This window comes from Echinops telfairi, unplaced genomic scaffold (genome assembly GCF_000313985.2).
Source record: "Echinops telfairi isolate 266 unplaced genomic scaffold, ASM31398v2 ScPeMD7_7459;HRSCAF=8497, whole genome shotgun sequence".
NCBI classification, from domain to species: domain Eukaryota; kingdom Metazoa; phylum Chordata; class Mammalia; order Afrosoricida; family Tenrecidae; genus Echinops; species Echinops telfairi.
Window position 1 is genome coordinate 2,639,767 of NW_022111359.1, and position 17,741 is coordinate 2,657,507.

General features: G+C 58.2%; 1 protein-coding gene across 1 annotated transcript in view; it reads left to right on the plus strand.

Annotated features, from left to right (window-relative positions):
* The first annotated feature begins 565 nt into the window (after positions 1–565).
* DOT1L (DOT1 like histone lysine methyltransferase) overlaps positions 566–17,741 on the plus strand; it is a 28,467-nt gene continuing 11,291 nt past the window's right edge. Inside the window, exons 1-12 of the mRNA XM_030888291.2 lie at positions 566–574; positions 955–998; positions 4,246–4,320; positions 5,909–5,972; positions 6,570–6,798; positions 7,779–7,873; positions 8,035–8,097; positions 9,616–9,671; positions 11,915–11,994; positions 16,651–16,719; positions 17,236–17,342; positions 17,510–17,551. Coding sequence (XP_030744151.1) covers positions 566–574; positions 955–998; positions 4,246–4,320; positions 5,909–5,972; positions 6,570–6,798; positions 7,779–7,873; positions 8,035–8,097; positions 9,616–9,671; positions 11,915–11,994; positions 16,651–16,719; positions 17,236–17,342; positions 17,510–17,551 — 933 coding nt within the window. The remainder of the gene's footprint in view (positions 575–954; positions 999–4,245; positions 4,321–5,908; positions 5,973–6,569; positions 6,799–7,778; positions 7,874–8,034; positions 8,098–9,615; positions 9,672–11,914; positions 11,995–16,650; positions 16,720–17,235; positions 17,343–17,509; positions 17,552–17,741) is intronic.

The following is a 17,741-nucleotide window of genomic DNA, read 5'->3' on the forward strand; positions in this document are numbered from 1 at the left end:
CCAGGAGTCCTAGTGGCCTAGTGTGACTAAAACCTGCCCCTTCCACCCACCCACCCTGGGGGTGGGGGTGGGGAGACCTGGCCATCTGCTTCCTCTCACTGCCATCAAGAACTCTGTTCTGATGCACCAGCCACCTTGTAAGACAGAGTGGGATGCCAGATCTTCCTGGGGCAGGGTGTGTGTGGGGTAGGTGGGGTGGGGGACAGGGAGTTGGAACCATCCCCTTTGGCAGCCTACACTGAACTCCCCGGTGCCACCAAGGCACCTTCCCAAAGGGCACAGTCTTAGAAACCCTGGGAGGCCGTTCTGCTGTCACCTGGGGTTGCTGTGGGCTGAAATCGACACCACGTCCCCAGTGAGCACAGCAGAGCGGGTGTATTTGAGTCAGGCCCAGCCTTAGCAGCAGTACTGGCAGGGGTGCAGGGGACTAGTTGCTGCTCTCCTGTTTCGGGGCTGTGTCTCAAGAGCGGCACCCTTACACACACACACACACACACACACGATCCATGGCAGGGGAGCAGGTGCTGGGGGTCACTGAGCAGCCCCTGCCATGGGCTGAGCCACCATGCATGCTGTATGTAACCTGACTTGCACTGAGACCCCCAGGTGGGCCCTAGAGCAGTCCTCACAGCCTCTTCTTGCAGGAAGAGGCTGCAGGAGACCCTGATGGGGGAGGAAAAGTGGGGGTGGCCAGGTGATCCTGGTTAGGCCTCCCCCCCAGCCTGCTGCAGCTCCAGCCTCCAGGCTTTAGGCAACAGAAGGAGTGGAGATCCCGGGCCGGGGCAACGGCTGGAGTGGGTCCTGGCAGCCCCTTCCTTGGAGGTGGGCTGGGAAGCTACAAACTGGACAGACGGATGGCATTAGACTTGAGGGGGCACCTCTGACTGATGACACATGCTCTGGAGGGGAGCCCACAGCGGTGGCTCTGAGACAGTTTCCGTTTGTTTTTTTCAGGACAAACACCACGATGCTGCTCATGAAATCATCGAGACCATCCGGTGAGTCACCTTCCAGGGCCCAGGAGGCTGTGACCCAGAGTCTCCTAAGCCCTGGTCCCCCTGACGCCAGCCCTGCACTCATGGCAAGAGGGCAGGGCCATGGTGGTGGGGGTTCTCTGAGAGGAGAATTTCAGAGGTCCCGGGGGCAGCAGTGCAGGTGCTTGGCCACTAACCAAAAGGCGCCTTGGAAAGGAAGGCCTGGCAAACTGTTTTTGAAAGGTCACAGCCATTGACAATCCTCTGGATGAAATGGGGCCTCTCTCTCTTTTTTTTTTTTAAGCCTTTCCTGTGCATTTTCTGGCTTCCCCAACTCCTGGGGCCAGGGTAATTTTATAGCCCATGCTCCCCACACTCCTTGCCAGCCTCTCAGGATTCCTGCCCCCTCTTGGAGCAGAGAAGGACCGGGGGTCAGGGGCCATGTTCGATAGCAGCTTCCCTCTGAGCCCCCAGCTGTGGACACTGGGGTCTGGGTCCCCTGTGCTTTGGGTGGTCAGAAGCCTTGCTCTGCTTCAGGGTCCAAGGCTCCGAGGCTCCTTCGAGTCCTGACATGCAGGTGACAGCAGGCAGGGTGGGCCAGCAGCCGCAGTGCCTGCACGAGCCCCACTTGTGTCCCCTTGGACCCGCTGCCCTGAGCCTGTTTGGCTGTTCTCTGATCCAAGGTTTCTGTGGAATCATTTGTGTGTGCTGCTCAGGGGCCCTGGTGTGAGGTGGGTGTTGAGCATTTGGGAAGGGTGCCCTGATCACACAGTGGTTGCATGTTGAACTGCTAACTCCAAGGTCAGTAGTTCAAAACCACCAGCTGCTCCTCAGGAGAAAGAGAAGGGCTTTCTACTCCTATAGAGTGAGTCTCAGAAAGCTGGGGGTGGGGGCGTTCTGTCCTGCCCTCGAATCACTGAGTCACCCTCTATGGAGTTTGGTTGTGTGGTTTTGATCTGGTGTAATCCCCAGCCAGGCAGCTGGAAGGATGGCATCCTGCTGGTTCCGGAACACGGTGTGGCTCTTCACACCCACTTGACTGCAGAGGGCAAGCACGCTGCTGCTGTATCGAGCAGTGTTCAGCACACAGTGGGACCCCAGGAGGCCGGCACTCCCAGAAGTTCTCAGACGTGGGCTGGACTGGCCAGCAGGGAATGTGGAGGGCATGGGGACACACGTGTGCCTCCTGTCACCTTGGTCTCAGCCTTCTGGCTCTGAGGAGACGTTGGAGAGCCCTGGTGTGTTGTGCGGGCCTCCCCCTGTAGGGAGCCAGGCTTGGGGTCCCTCTGAGACTGCGGCATGGTAGCCACGTGCTGGCCAGTGGGGCTGCCCCTCCTTGGGGAGGAGCTCGAGCAGGAAGCCACCCGCCAGTGACTGTCCTGTCGGCTTCCCCTCACCTTAGAGCCAAGCTGCGTCTCAGCTGTCGGTGGCTATGGCCTTCAGAAGCAGGGGCCAGGCCTTTTTCCTGAGGCGCCTCCGGGCAGCCCTGAACCCCTAACTGGTCAGGAGCAGTTACGCACGCATGCACGCACACACGCACACTCTCACAGACACACACACTCAAGCTGGAGCTGGAGCTGCACATCCTTGTCTTGGCTCCAGCTGGTGGTGGCCCCGGGGATGACTGGGGAGCTGCCTTGCCTGCATCTTCATGGGCCACACGCCACCTTCTTGTGGAGCCTCTTAATGGGTTTGAACTGCCAGCCTTTTGGGTGGTTGGTAGCTGAGGGCATAACTACTGCCCCACAAGATCCCTACTTGTACCAGGCAGGACCTCGAATACCAGGCTGGTTACTTTTGGTGTCAGAGTAATGCTGGTCACGTGAACCCCTGGGAGCGGTTTTGTGGGGTCCGAGGTTCTAATGTGTCAGGTAGAATTCAATGAAGCTGTCTGGGGCTGCGTCTCTTTGTTGTCAGGTCTTTGACTAGCACCTCATCGGTAGCACCTTTCAAGTGTTCTCTTGCTCTTGTGTAATTTGTGTCTGTCAAGGCCTTTGTTAATTTCATCTCCTCTGTTCTCACAAGTACCCCCCCTCCTTTTGATCTGTAGTGATGACTCCCCTTTTGTAGTTTTCTTTGGGGTTGGTGTCTAGAGCCAAGTTACGATTGCTCATTTAGATGGTCTGACGTACAAGGGGGCTTCAAAAGGGTTATAGAATTCTTCCAAGAGCTTTCTGAAGGCCCCTCAGAGTTCTTTCACCCTTCGTGTGTGTGTGTGTGTGTGTGTGTGTGTGTGTGTGTGTGTGTGTGTGTGTGTGTGTAAGGAACCCAGCTATTTGTGACTAACTCCTCGCACAACAAGCTGCTCTCTTTAATGTCTGCTTGGTAGAGTGTCTGCGTGGTGCCCTCAGTTGTGCCCACATTCAGCTCCCAGTGCTTGAGCTGCAGCACGTGTGTACAGCTTGCGGCTTTGGCACACCGTCCACAGCGCTGTCACGTTTGAGGTGAATCGGGAGGCCTTTCTCTGTGTGTGAGGAGCAGACTGTCTGTGAAGGCCAGGTGCACAGTGCTTATGCCAGAAGAGAGCCCCGATGGTCCCTTCCTTTCCTGTGAAGGCTGCCCACTGCCCAGGCTTGTTGACTGGGTAGAGACTGGTCAGAATGAGACTTGAGGCCCCCCCCCCAACACTATGATCCTAAGCTACCCTTCACCTCTTCAGCTAAACTCACCCCTGGTTGAAATGATCACCATTTCAGATCCAAAGGGCAGTGTTCACTTAAAGGCATGTGCTGGGGCGGGGAGTGGGGACACCGGGAGGAAGTGGGGCGAGCAGCAGTCCACTGAGGGGACGACGAGGGAAACACCGTGTAGCAGCAGATTTGATCTGTCATCCCTCATCTGAACCACAGTAGAAGAGTTAGAACTGAGGAACGGTGCCCGTTGTTATCAAGGTAATTCCTACCCGCAGCCGTGGGACAGTAGAGTGCTCTGCTGGGCCTGCGGGCTGCAGGGGCCAAGATTTCCCCACAGTGCAGCAGGGGTCAGTGAGCTGTTAGAGCTGGTTGCTGCTTTCAGTGGGTCTGGAGTTGATTCTAACTCTCAGTGCCCCCAGCAGCCGAGCAGGACTGCCCCCGGGGTTTCTTGGCTGTTGTCCTGAAGCCAATCATCTAGTCCTTCTACCACCGAGGGGCGGCCAGCGAGCAGTAGCTGACCACCGCTCAGCCGAGCGCTCCCCTTGAAGCCGACAGCAAGTCCGCTGTGCTCGCGTAGGCAGCGGCTACCGAGGGCACGTAGAACATGGAAAGAACTGACGGCTCTGCTCTCCCCCCAGATGGGTCTGTGAAGAAATCCCGGACCTCAAGCTGGCCATGGAGAACTATGTGCTCATTGACTATGACACCAAAAGGTGAGTGGACTCCTGCTGGCTAGGGTGGCTGGGCGCCTGAGCCAGGCGTTCTTGGACAGTTCCTTCGGGGAAGCTATTTTGGTGGGAGTGTTTGTCAAACATTGGCCTCAGCGTCAGTGGAAGGAGGAATTGGAGACACTTGGGCCGGCGCGTGGGAAACAGCCTTGCATGCTCCTCGCAGCCGCCCGGTGTTGCCAGCAGTCTCCTGGCCTTGGTCGCCCGTGGCCCCTTGGCCACATGAGTGTGGTTTGGTGTTGGCTTAGGCTGGGCCACTTGCTCCTTCCAGCCCCTTGACCCTAGCCAGCAGTTTCCTGGAGTCTTGGAAGGCAGGGAAAGGCGCGGCTGTTTCTGGAATGCAGGCCTGGAATGTCTCTGTTTCTCTTTGCAAGAGGAGGAAGCCTTCCACTCCACTTGGGGCGTGGGGGGTGGCACAGCTGGCCACCTGGGAGCTGGTGCTACTTGGGCGTCTCTGCCCGCTCATCCCATCCTCTTCTCCTCTCGGCTGTTGCAGTGGGACCCCTGGGTGGGGGGTGGCACTAGCCCCCAGCTGCCTGGCAGAGCTTTTGGTCAGGGTGCAGGGTGAGCCTTGGCTCCGAGAGAGGAGTTGGGGAGAAGGAAGCGCAGCCGATTTGGCCTTTCTGCGTTTGTGTTTAATTAATTGGGATTAATATATATCAAATCATCCCATAGTTCAATCACATTCAAAATTGTACAGTTACTACCGTAATCCGTTTCCATTCTTTTTCTATATGGTCCCCTTGATGCCATCACCCCTTTACCCTGCCATCACCTCTGTGGCTCCCCCTTCCCCCAAAACCCTTATTCCACTTGCTGACTTTATAGTTTCATCAGCTCTGGTTTTCATACACCAAAAAAAAGAAAAACCAATTAGCTCAACTTCAAGAGGGTGACCCCCAGTGATGTAGCACTCCCGAGATACCCCCTAATATGTTCGTGCAAAAACCAAGCAGAACAGTACAACCTCAGAATACGTAAGATTTTGGAAACCAGATCAGGCCCAGCATTCCCCCCAGGGGGAATCTGCTGACAAGCTGACCTATGCTCAGCCCACCGATGCACTCACTCCATTTAGTGACCTCTTTCCTTCTGTCCCTCAATTGTGGATAGAGGCCGTTTCATCCGAGATCTATTTCCTGTATAGTTTCACCAATGTTGCCTTTCTGTTTTGAACTTAATTTATTATGAATCAGGTGAAGGTCTTTGGAGCAGATCCGCATTTTACAGCCAACTCTTATAGACATTCTGCCTCAACACTGTGCACCCCCCATAAAAACCAAAACAAAACAAATCCTGTTCTCTGCCTGCCTGCTAACCCTGAGAGCATTGTCCTGGGAGAAGTTGCCTGGCCTGGCGTGAGGCTGCAGGACACCTGGCCTTGTAGCCCTCTGTGATGGTGTCTCACCCTTAGCACTGCCTCTGAGACCTGGCCCCACACTTGCCAGGAGCCCACCGGCTTCACTGTGCTCCCTTGTCCCTGGCTGGGCTGCTGCCCTGTGGCGGCCAAGTGGAGGCTGGCCCTCCTGCTCCTGGCTGGCCGTCAGAGTGGCTGAGCCCCCCTGTCTTTCAGCTTCGAGAGCATGCAGCGGCTATGCGACAAGTATAACCGGGCCATCGACAGCATCCACCAGCTGGTAGGTGGATCCACCTCGCCGCCCTGCAGCATGCTTGCGTTGTGGGTTCTTGGGCTGTGTGTGTGATTTGGTGTGTTGCAGAGTGGACTGAGAGAGAGGGGTGTATGTGTGTGTGTGAGAGAGAAAGAGAGAGAGAGCGATCTGGGGGTTTTGCTGGTGATGTGACATTGGTGAGCTGTGTCTTGGGCACAGACCAGGCAGTATCCCTGGCAGATACCACACCATGCTGAGGACCAGCAGTTGAGTTGGTGCAGTCAGTGTGCTGTGCCCGTGAGGGGCTCACCAGTTCACCATGGTAGTAACACCCGTGGGCATGGATGAGGTGGGCTGGCTCCCCGGGCTCAGAGCCACGCAGCAGAGGCTCAGTCTGTGCCCTGCAGACTCCTCAGAACCAGAGTGTTGCTATCGAGGCCAGGATTTCCCAGCCTGCACCCCACACAAGGCGGGACGTTATGCACACACAGGCGCACAGTGCTCACAGATGGTGCGTGCAGACACATTCTTTTTACCAGGGCAGGCGCGCGCGCACACACACACCGTGTGCACGCACACTGTGTACCAGGGCGCAGGCAGGCACTGACCTCTCCCACCCCACAGTGGAAGGGGACCACACAGCCCATGAAGCTCAACACACGGCCGTGCACGGGGCTGCTGCGCCACATCCTGCAGCAGGTCTACAACCACTCGGTCAGTGACCCTGAGAAGCTTAACAACTATGAGCCCTTCTCGCCCGAGGTCTATGGTGAGACCTCCTTTGACCTGGTGGCGCAGATGATCGATGAGATCAAGATGACCGAGGATGACCTCTTTGTGGACCTGGGCAGTGGTGAGTGCCCAAGGGCTGCTGGGGAGGGGTGTCTCTGCCAGCCTCAGGAGCCGCTGCTGGGGGCTGCCATCCCACCTCATCTCCCTGAGACTTCCGCCTTCCCAGGCCCCTTCCTCCAAGCTGAGCACACATCTGCTTACATAGAGGTTTCCCTGACCCTGTCTAGAACTCTGCCCAAGTGAAGGGCTTTATTCTCCATCCTGGGGCGGGGGCAAGCAGTCTCCTTTCTCTCCCCAGCTTACCTCACGTCCCTCCACACACAGCTGGACACCCTAGCCAGTGCTAAGGAGAGCCTCCCATTGAGCTACTTCTGGGAGGCTCTGTCATCTGGCAGGTGGCCCTGAAGGAAACTCTCATGGGGCAGGGGACCACACAAGCCTGGAGGGGGTTGTGTGCCATCCAGCAGACATCGCCCTTTAACTGGACAGTCGTGAACAGTGTCGCCTTGCAGCCACAAGCCTGGTGCTGCTGGCTGGAAGGTCCGGTGTTGAGCAGGCGTGGTGTCAGGGTTGCTCTTTGGCAACATCTTCACTTGATCTTGGCTCTGTCTGCATACCTTTGCAGAGAAGGTGGGCTGGAAAGGCAGCAAGCAACCTGTGAGGCTTGGTGTTCGGTCAAGTCCCTCTTGGCTCTGAGCCAGCCCTCCTCCGCCCTGCCCAGTCCGGTCCTGCTCTGCCCAACCCTGCTTGGCCACTCTGAGAGCACCAGTCTTCTCAGGACCCGAGGAAAATCCTGTTCCCTGCCTGCCTGCTGGGCCGCCTCTCCAGAGCACTCGCTGCTTGGCCTGGGCTAGGGCACCGTTCTTATGGTGTCCACCTGGTCCCGGGTTAGTCTGGGTGCTACCTCACTGCTTGTATGTATGGACGGAGCCCGTGTCCCTTGGAGTGGACACCAGGGACTCTGGACATAGTCTGCCCGAGACCCCGGGCGCTGGCCACACCTCAGTGCTGCCGGGCCTGACCAAGTTTCTCCACTCGAAGGAGTGGGCCAGGTGGTGCTCCAGGTCGCCGCAGCCACCAACTGTAAGCATCACTACGGCGTCGAGAAAGCCGACATCCCAGCCAAGTATGCGGAGGTGAGTGGGGGGCAGCACAGGGACTGTGGAGGCCCTGGAAGACCTTGGGATGCTGTGGTGTTTAGGGTCTGGGGCCCAGGTGCTGGAGAGTGGCTCCTGGAGGGGTGGGGCTTGTTGGGAGGAGGAGGTGTGCGATGGGCCGTGGCTTCTCTTCCTTCCAGACAATGGACAGAGAGTTCAGGAAGTGGATGAAATGGTATGGAAAAAAGCATGCCGAATACACAGTGAGTGCCCTCCTCCGAGTTCGCGCTCTGATGCCGACGGGAGCCCCTCCTTCACCCCCAGGCCCTCCTTCACCCCCAGCACCTTTCCCTCCCTGCGCTCTGATGCTGACAGGCCCCACCCTCCACCAGCACTTCTACCCTGCTCCCCTGACTGCCCTCTCTGCCCTGCCTGCTGATGCTGAAGAGAGGCCCTCCCACCTCTGCACCTGGTTAACTCTGTGGAGTCCCTGGTGTGCCTCCCTGGGGGCCGCCTGGTATGGGCTCCTCCCTGGGCATCCCTCGCGCCCACGTGAAAGCTGCCCCTCCCCCCGGCCCTTGTGGCACCAGCTTCCCCAGGGCCCGTTCAGCCCTGCGAGGGCCTCCCTGGTGCTCCTCGTCCGTCCTTGTTGCCGTCAAGGAGGTCAGGCATGGAGCTTTGCTGCCCTGCCCTGCCCTGGCTCTCACGTCTGGCCACCGGCGTCTCTCCCCCGCCTGTCTGTCTGCTTGGTGAGGCACCTGCTCTCGGCTCCTGCTCAGTGCTCTGGGTCTTCTCCGTGGGCTTGGCACGTGCTTGGGTACAAGCCTGTTAGCTCTGTGAGCGTTCTCTGGCTGGCTGTGCGGGCACCTTGCAGTGGGCGGGAGGGTTGGGTCCCCAAGGCTGACCCCTCACGGTGTGTGCTGTCCTCAAGCTAGGCTCCCACGGGTCTTTCCACGCCCACTTCTGCAAATGTGGGTCTGGTGTTTAGAGCCGCTTGGCTGGCAGCCAGCTGGTCGTGAAGCGGGGCTGGGTGAGCCTGAGGGCAGACGGTCCACACTGTCTATGTGCTCTCCTGGCTGTGGGCCCCCTGCTGGCCTCTAGGACTTGGCATCAGAGTGTGAGGAAGCCACCCACCCTGGGGTGGCTATCAGTTTGGTGACAGCTCATTTTTGGTGACACCCTCCCCAGAGTGATGAGCACGTGGACAGCTCCCCCCACCCCCTACCCCCACGCCTGCCCCCTGCCCCCTCCCCCCCAACCATGTCACTCTGCCTCCTGGGGCAGGGCCTGTAGCATGCTGGTGTCTGTGGGGTTTGGTGGCCAGTCCATGCAGAGGGAGTCCTGTGGGGGCTCCCCTGCCTGCCCGCCCTCTGCCAGCTCTCCAGACCTGGGGCAGGCTCAGTGCACTGGGGCCGCTTTACCCATAGGAAGCTGACACTGCCATGCCTCCCCCACCCCCAGCCTGTGCCTCTTGGGGTGGAGACTGCAGTGGAGGGGCTGCTGGCTGGACCGGGTGCTTCACAGTCCCCGACGGGTCCTCGAGGCTGGGGGCGGTCCTCTGCTCATCTGGCGAGGGGCCCCCACCCTGGGTCAGAGGCAGGAGGGGCAGTCTCCTGGCTGTGCTGTGGCAGACAGATGCGGCACCCTGGGGAGGTGTTGGGGAGCCCACTGTGGGTGAGCCATCCCTGGGCCCCGAGACTTTTTAGTCCTGCTGAGACTCCCTCGCAGGGTGGGTGCGCTGAGGGGCCGGGGAGAAACGCGGTCTGTTTTCTTCATTTCAGCTGGAAAGAGGCGACTTTCTCTCTGAAGAGTGGCGGGAGCGCATCGCCAACACGAGGTAGGAGATGGGACACAGCAGCTGGGCGGCCCCCAGGGCCATGTGTCGCCCCTCTCCCCTCCTCCCCCACCACTAGGGCCTGGCCCAGCGGTCCACTCTGTGAGGAGACAGTCTTCTGAGGCTGGGCCACTGGCAGCGGTCACCTAGGTGGGCTCTGTGGTCAAAAGAGCTGTGAGGTTGGACATCTCCTCCTACCTGCCATGCCCTTATGCTCTGGACCCTGCAGACCTGCCACCCCCTGGGGGTTCCCCCTGATGCTGACTTAGCTTAGGCTTCCTCCTCCAGGCTGGGCTCAGGGCTACCCTTGTTCTTGTTGGTGCCACCTTGACTGGCTCTGGCATGTGAGAGGACAGTGGTCAAGCATGCCCTCCCTCAGTGGCCGTGGGCAATTGTGTCTGTCGCTGGCTCCCGTGGACCAAGTGTCCTTGTGTCCGAGGTGTGAGGTGCTTACAGAGGTGGGTGGCAGGGACCTTTGTGTCTCCAGCCAGTCCCTAAGGCCCTTCGCTTCACAGACACCCTCAGCCGTGGTCGCCTGAAGCCACCAGCTGCGAGCTGGTCTCACTGAGAGCCCAGGGTGACGTGGGAGTCCCTAGTGCTCTGAGCTGCCACCTCCTCTACCCACCTCCCAGCACCTGGCCACAGACCCCAGAGGCTGGGTCCTTGCCTAACAGAAGGCCCTGGCTTTTCCTCCTCACGCGACCGTGTGCCCGAGAACAGGGAACAGTTCACACAGGCCTTGCTTCAGCTCGGTGACTGTAGTTCCTTCCCTGGACAGTCACTGGTCCTACAGCCAGCGCCCTGTGTTTCTCCTGCCCATTTGCCCTTTGCTAGCCCCTTGGAACCTGGTCCTCGGGTAAATAAGAGTGCCCTTTGGATCTCAAGTAGTTGATCATTCTCAGGCATTTGAACCTCCCAGTGCCAGGTTCTCCGAGAGACCTGGTTTGCTGTTGGCGTAGGAGGCTGCCTCGCGTGGAGCTGCTCCCTGTAAGGCGAGCAGGGTGACCCACCAGCCGCTTTGCAGCAGAAAGGGGAGGCTGTCCACTCCTGTGAAGGTCTCCAATTTGGAAAGCCTAGAGCAGCAGTTCTCAACCCATGGAATGACCCTTTCTCAGTGTCACCTGATTCATAACAGTAGCAAAATGACAGTTATAAAGTAGCAATGAAAATAATTTTATGGTTGGGGGGTCCCCACCACATGAGGAACTGTCTGAACTGATTGCTTAATTAGGAAGGTTGAGAACCACTGGGTTGCTCTGAGTGCAAACTGACTCAATGCCAGTCAGGTTAGGGTTTTTCTATTGGTTTTTGGGCTAAAAATTGAGCTTTGGGGTGGCTTGGGGAGTAAGGTGGTTGAGTTTGCTCCCAGACCTGAAAGGTGACTGAGCAGGTAATCTTGGGGTTGCTCCAGTCTGTCCAACCAGCCAGCCTTGTCTCCTGATGACTGAGTTCGGATGCACATCTTGCAGCCACTCGCCCCAGGGCCACCTTCTAATGGACTCCCTTTTAGGAGTCGGGCACTGTCTAGTTCTGGTCTCAGGGTCGTTGGCACTGCTGTTTGTATGGACTAACTGCTCCCCTGCATGTTTGAGGTTCTCCACTCTCATATCCATTTCCTCAGTTGGAGAGACCAAGTTAGCCCCCCAGACCATCATGCTGTATCCCTGCAGCCAGCGAGCCTCATGCCCCCTCGAGTGGTCTGTGTGCTGGAACTGCCACCCTAGAGGCCTCGCTCGGTGCCAGTGTGGGAGGAGGAGCCAAGTGGCATCTCCTGGAGAAGGCAAAGCCACAATTGGGGGTCCCCTTGCTCTGGTGACCTGGAAGAGCCCTTGAGGTCACAATGCTTTTGAAATGTTGAGGGCTCCCCTTGGGCCCAGGCCTGGAAGGCAGGTGCCCCACAGCATACGCGAGGGCACCCCCATGACCTCGGTGTGGACTGGAAACTGTCCCTCTAGCTCTCACTCCCCCAGCTGCACCCAGGTCCCAGTCCCAGTCCCAGTCCCAGATGCCTGTCAGGACACAGCCTAGGCTGCTCCCGGGGTGGCCAGTGGCTCAAAGGTCCAGGAAGTTTCTTGAATGTTCTGTGTTGACAGCAGATTCAGGAAGCCCCTCAGAGCCCCATCTGGGCCTGAGGGTTGGTGAGGCTTCGGGGAGCGGGGTCTCGGCCGTGGAGCTGGCCGCCCTGTGTGCTGGCTTCCTGGCGGCCAAGGACGCGTGGCCTGACTGACCCGAACATTGTTTTGCAGTGTTATATTTGTGAATAATTTTGCCTTTGGTCCTGAGGTGGATCACCAGCTGAAGGAGAGGTTTGCAAACATGAAGGAAGGTATGGTGTCACTTCTTCAGACCCAGCTCGTGGGAGCTGGGAGTGGGCAGTGGGAGGGAGGGAGGGATCTGTCTGCCGCCTGGCTGCTGACCTGGCCAGTGTGAACCCAGCAACTGCTCCCGACACAGCCAGCCTGGTTGTCACCAGGGGGGCAGCGACCCCCACCTGGTGTCTCCAAGGGCAGGGTCTCCGGTGGAGCTCTTGGCCTTGGATTGTCTCCTCAAGCCTCCCTTACTGCTGCTCTCCACCTGCCACCCTAGTGCTGTCAGAGCAGGGGGCCCAGTGGGGCAAGACCCCCTGCCAGCCTTGGCTTGCAGGCTGTGAGGGAGGGTGACTTATGTGGAATCGAGTCTGCTGTGGGATGGCGCTTGGGTCCACACAGCCTACTTTGGCCTTGTCCCCGGTTCCCGGTCCCCATACTTCGACCCTGCTCGTCCTGGGCTTTGCTAGGCCCCTGAGTGTGGGTGGTAGGCGAGCTCTGTCTTGGATCTGACCCAGTCAGTCAGCGAGAATATTCCAGAATGTGGTTGGAAGTGGCACTTGTGTCCTCTGTTGGTGCAGTGTTGTAGCCAGGCTTGGCCGCCCTCTGCCATGAGAACCCTGGGACTGCATATCTGGTTGAGCTCACAGGAGGGGCAGGAGCCTGCAGCAGGTAGCCCGGCTGGTCCTTGCAGCTGCCCTAAGCTCTTTCTTCAGGCCTGGGGCTTCTCCAAATTTGACTGACCCAGACCCTGGCTTTCAGTGACCCCTGTCTGGCCCTGGGCCCGAGAAAGGTCATCCAGGAGGATAGTGAACTGTTGTCTGCTCCTGCACGTGCGTCTGAATGGTCGCTCGTTCTGGTTCTCCCTGGGACTTGGCCCCTGGCCTGTACAGAGGGATGCCTGGCATGACCAGTCCTGCCCTTAGTGCCGTGGCCAGCTTCCAGTGACATTACCCCATTACCTGCCCCAGGCCTTCTCACAGTGGCAGCAGCACCTTGTATCTGTGATACTGCCCGGATCCACTGTCCCATCGGGGTGGTGGGGGAGTAGGTTTTGTGGGCTCTGCCTGGTGTGTGTGTTCCTTTCATGCCCCTCTTTCTGATGCTCAGTCCACCCACCCAGGTGCCTGGGTGCCAGTTGATGGGTGATGATTACCACAGGGTGTCCCTGCAGGGGGGCTCCAGCCAGGGCAGGAATAGGTGCTATGGAAGTGCTCCTACACACCTGTAGGTGGGCACATGCTAAACTGAGGCAAGAGTGAGGAAGCCACATCCTGGCTACACAAGGATGGCAGATCCAGCCCAATGTCTGCCCAGAGACGGAGAGGCAGACTGCAGACCTGCCTTCATCCTCCACCCTCCTGTCACCACACCAGCCAGCTCTCCCAGGACAACCCGTTCCTCTGCTGTGTGTGTGCGCGGCAGTGACCACACAGAACTCACAGACTGCTCACAGTGATGGAGATCTATTCGGGAAGCTAGCAGTAAGTTTAGCTTGGGATCAGAAAGCATTAAGGATACAGTTCTTTGGTCTGCAGGGCGTCCTGTCAGCTGAGCTGGCAGCCACGTCTCTCCGGTCCTGGGCTTCTCAACCACTGGGTCCCGCCCAGGCTTTTGCTCCTGCTTGGACAAGTGTAAGAAAGCTCCTTCCACCCTGGTAAATTGTCCAGAGGGCACCCCACTCTGCTGCCCGTCTCCTACCCAAAACAAGGTGCTCAGCTTTGCATGGTCTGTAGTCCTCAGATGCACTTCACTCCTGGTGGCCCCCGGGTAATGGCAGAAGTGGACCAGCCCTCTCCCTGAGAGCTTCAGACACTCGATTTGCACGTTCCCACCTAATCATTTCCTTAAACAAAGAAAACCAAAATCCTCACCACTGGACCATTAGGGAACATCAGGTAACAAGCAGAGAAGATGGACACTGTCAAAGTTTTCATCAACGCTCCTGGGAGCAGCAGTCCAAAGAACAAATGATGAGTTCTGTTGGGTAAATCTGCCGCCCCGCCCCCGCCCCCCGGAGACTGTTGGAAAGCAAGGACTCTTCTTTGAGGCCTTAGGTGTGCCTCACCCAAGCCATGATCTTTTCAGCTGCTGTGTCTGCAGGTGAGAGTTGGGCATTGACTAAAGAAGACTGAAGGAGAACCGATAATGTTTGCGTGGTGCTGGAGAAGAGTGTTACAAGGACCGCGGACTGCCTGCCCCAAGGCAGACAAGTCTGTCTCAGAAGAAGTAAGGACAGCGCGCTCCTTAGAAGCAAGGATGGCAACAGTTGGAAGGAGCCCTGCTGGTTTAGTGGTTAAAGTACTTAACTCCTAACGGAATGGCCGTAGGTTCAAGGCCCCAAGCTGCTCTCCGGAGAAGCAAGGATGGCAGGACTCTGAAGTACTTTGGACGTGTTGTCTGGAGAGACCAGTCCCCAGAGAAGGACATCCTGCTGGAGAATGTGGCAGCACGGATGGGCTCAAACCTAGGAGCAGTTGTGAGGACAGCGCTGGACCGGGCAGTGTGTCCTGTGGGGAACACGGGGCTGCATTGGGTGGGAATCACAGCCTGGGAAGAGCAGAACCATACCACGTCATTTCAGTGCACTGTGTGTGTGAGTTTGTGTACCCGTGGATGAGGGAAAGTCTAAAAAGTGTTGCTTCTCTGGTTGCCATTCATACAGGGCAGGACGCAAGCTTAACCTGTCTCTGATCAGCAGTCCGTTGACTGAGGCAAGATCCCTCTGACCTGCCTTGCCTGAGTCTCCTGAGGGGGCTCTCTGACCTGGGCGGGCAACACTGTCCTCGCGGATCAGCAGGGCTGTGCGTTCCGAGGCAGTGGTCGCCGCGGTGGGTCCTGGTGGCTGCTTTGTGAAGCCGTCAGGGACGGTCTCCAGAGTCTCATGGAGCACAGGGTGGTTGCTGGGCTTGCTGTGCAGTGTCATGAGAACGGAGAACCCCACCGGTGAGGAAAAGCCAGGAGAGTGGTGATCTGTCCGGATCTGCTCCCTCGGGGAACGGGAGACGGAGATGAGGGTTGTCCTTACAAGGAGCGCAGCACTGGGAAGCCTTTCCCGCTCACCCATGAGCCTCAAAGAACACACAGAAAGAGACCATGCGAATTGTATTCCCTTAAGAAGGACTTCCTGTTTCCCCAAAGACGCAGGACGAAGAGAAGCCCCTGGGGCTGTTCTCTGCCCTGTGTGGGGCCGTCAGGAGTCTGAATCGGCTCCACAGCAGTGGTTGGTTTGTCATTTGTGAGAAAACTGCTCTTTTATGGCGGTGCAAGCAAACCCCAAACCCACCGCCCCCAAGGCGGTGCTGGCTCTCAGTGCCCCGACACAGGGCCTCAGGGACTGTAAACCTCTGCAGCCTCGAGGCCCTCATGGAGGAGCCGGGGGTAGAATCAGACTTTGCAGCTAGCAGTCCAGCGCTGGCCTGCCCGCCCGCCCGGGGGGTGGTCAGAAGGAGAAACAAATGCCTTCAGAAGGCAGTCACCCAGGTCAGCGTCCCTGTGTGGACACTGGAAACACCTAGTGTGGCTGCAGAAGGAGACCACCGACGACGTGATCGGGGTGACAGGCTAGAGCACAATTGGCTGTAATTGCCCGGGCAGTGGGGCCTGGCAGACTGGATAATTTTTTTCTCTCCTGAAAATGGGGTGGCAGACGAGATACGTGTGGGAACCTGTGTGCTAAGTGGAAGATACTGGAGGAACAGGAAGGTAAAGAGCTGCTGCTTTTGCTTCTTCCGATTGTGTAGTCGTATGCTTGACTTGCCCGGTACGTGTGTGCACCTGTACGCAGGTGGACTGGATTGGTACATGTGGATTCTTTAGACTATCAGAACTTAGCAGCGCGAAATCTGGCCCCTGCCGCTGTTGGCATGTTCACTGACCTGGTGTCTTCTCCAGCGTGCGTAAGACTCCCGTGGTAGCAGCTTCCCTCCAGGCTCGTGGCTCCCGTTGCAGGGGGTTGCTGGGGACATCCAAGACCCCGAGGGGCCTTGAACATGCTGGGTATTCACCTCCCACAGGCAGAGGGCAGCTCGCTGGTCACCTGGCTGGCAGTGGGCCCCTCCCACAACAGTGATCACAGGCAGGCACCCAGGTTGGCGCCCTGCCCACTCGGAGAGACCTTGCTAGTGGCAGTCACTCTCGGGCTGTGGGCAGGTGTGCCGGAGGGTTGCATGGGTGTGGAGCTGGTGGAGGGAGGCCCCTCCCAGCCCACCTCCACAGCCCTAAGCACTGGCCTGCGGGCATGAGTTTGGCCTCCTTGGTGGGTCATTATTGGTTTTGCTGTCTACAGAAACTGCAGGGTACACAGGGCTGCCCGTCCTGTCTTAGACACTGCACAGGGAGTCAGAACGGGACTCCCGCCTGCTGGGCTAGCTGTCGCTCCTGCCCACCCTCCCCTGCTCTGACCTTGATCTCTTGCAGCTAGCTGAGTTGTGTCCATGTTAGAACATGTACTTGTGGATGTGTGAGGGCGTGTATGTGTGTACATGTGAGTGAGGGCCTATATGTTAGAGGGTATGTGAGTGACCTGTGTCCCTGAAGTCTGTGTGCTGCCATGGGTGTCTGTATACATGTGAGTACATGTATGTGTGAGCAGCCTGTGTCCCTGTGAGTGTGTGTGTGTGTGTGTGGGCGCACATACTTCCTAAGAACGGCACTAATGAGCTCTTGTCTTTCAGGTGGCAGAATCGTGTCCTCCAAACCCTTTGCACCTCTCAACTTCAGAATAAACAGCAGAAACTTGAGTGGTAAGGAGCGGGGACCTCTCTGCCTTTAATGGAATGTAAAGCCGAGGTCTATTAGCTAGCAAAAGGTCCCGCCGGCCTCTGCTGGGGTGGGGTATCGGGCACTGTGGGGTTTAGCAGCACCCCTGGTCCCACCCACTGCATTCCAGTAGCACCCCTCCCCTTGTTGTAACCACTGGTGTCCTCAGACATGGCCCAGAGTCCCCTGAGGCTGGACGGCCTGGGTGACAGCTGCTCTAGGGCAAAGGTGGTGGTGCTGATGAGAGTCTGTGTGGCCCACATGGGGCCGCCACTGTGGACAGCCCCTGTCACGGGCCACCCGGGGGCCAGGGCAGGCAGATGTATTCTCAGTGGTACGGCTTGTGGTCAGCTGTTTCTGCCAGGGGCTTGGGGTGCTTTGGTTGTGCTGGAGGACCCTGCTCTAGTCGTTTTAGGTGTGGGGGGGAGGGGGTGCTTTGAGGCTGGGCCCCTCCAGGAGAGGCCTGGCCGCAGCCCACCCCCTGCCTGCCTGGTCTGCAGACATCGGCACCATCATGCGCGTCGTGGAGCTGTCGCCCCTGAAGGGCTCCGTTTCCTGGACAGGGAAGCCGGTCTCCTACTACCTGCACACCATTGACCGGACCATAGTGAGTTTACCCATCCTACCCGGGCCACCCTCAGAAGGGGCTGTCCAGAGGGCTGTCACTCTGGCCACCACACCCTGGGACTAAGTGGGACCCGGGCCCTTGCGTGTTTCCCGGTGGATCTGGGACGACTGCTGACGACATTCTTGTTTTCCCCTCTCATTTTTTAGCTTGAAAACTATTTTTCTAGTCTGAAAAATCCAAAACTCAGGGTAAGTGTTTCGTGGCTTTGCGGCATGGGTGGTGGGTGTTTTCAGGGGAACCTCTGCTGTGCCTCCCCACCCCCTGAGGCAGCCCCCCCCAAAGGGACCCACCAACCTACATTCTTGGGGACTAGAGATGGGTGGTACTCTGGGGCCTGGAAAGGTTGAGCTGTGGAGTGTGTGTGTGTGTGTGTGTGTG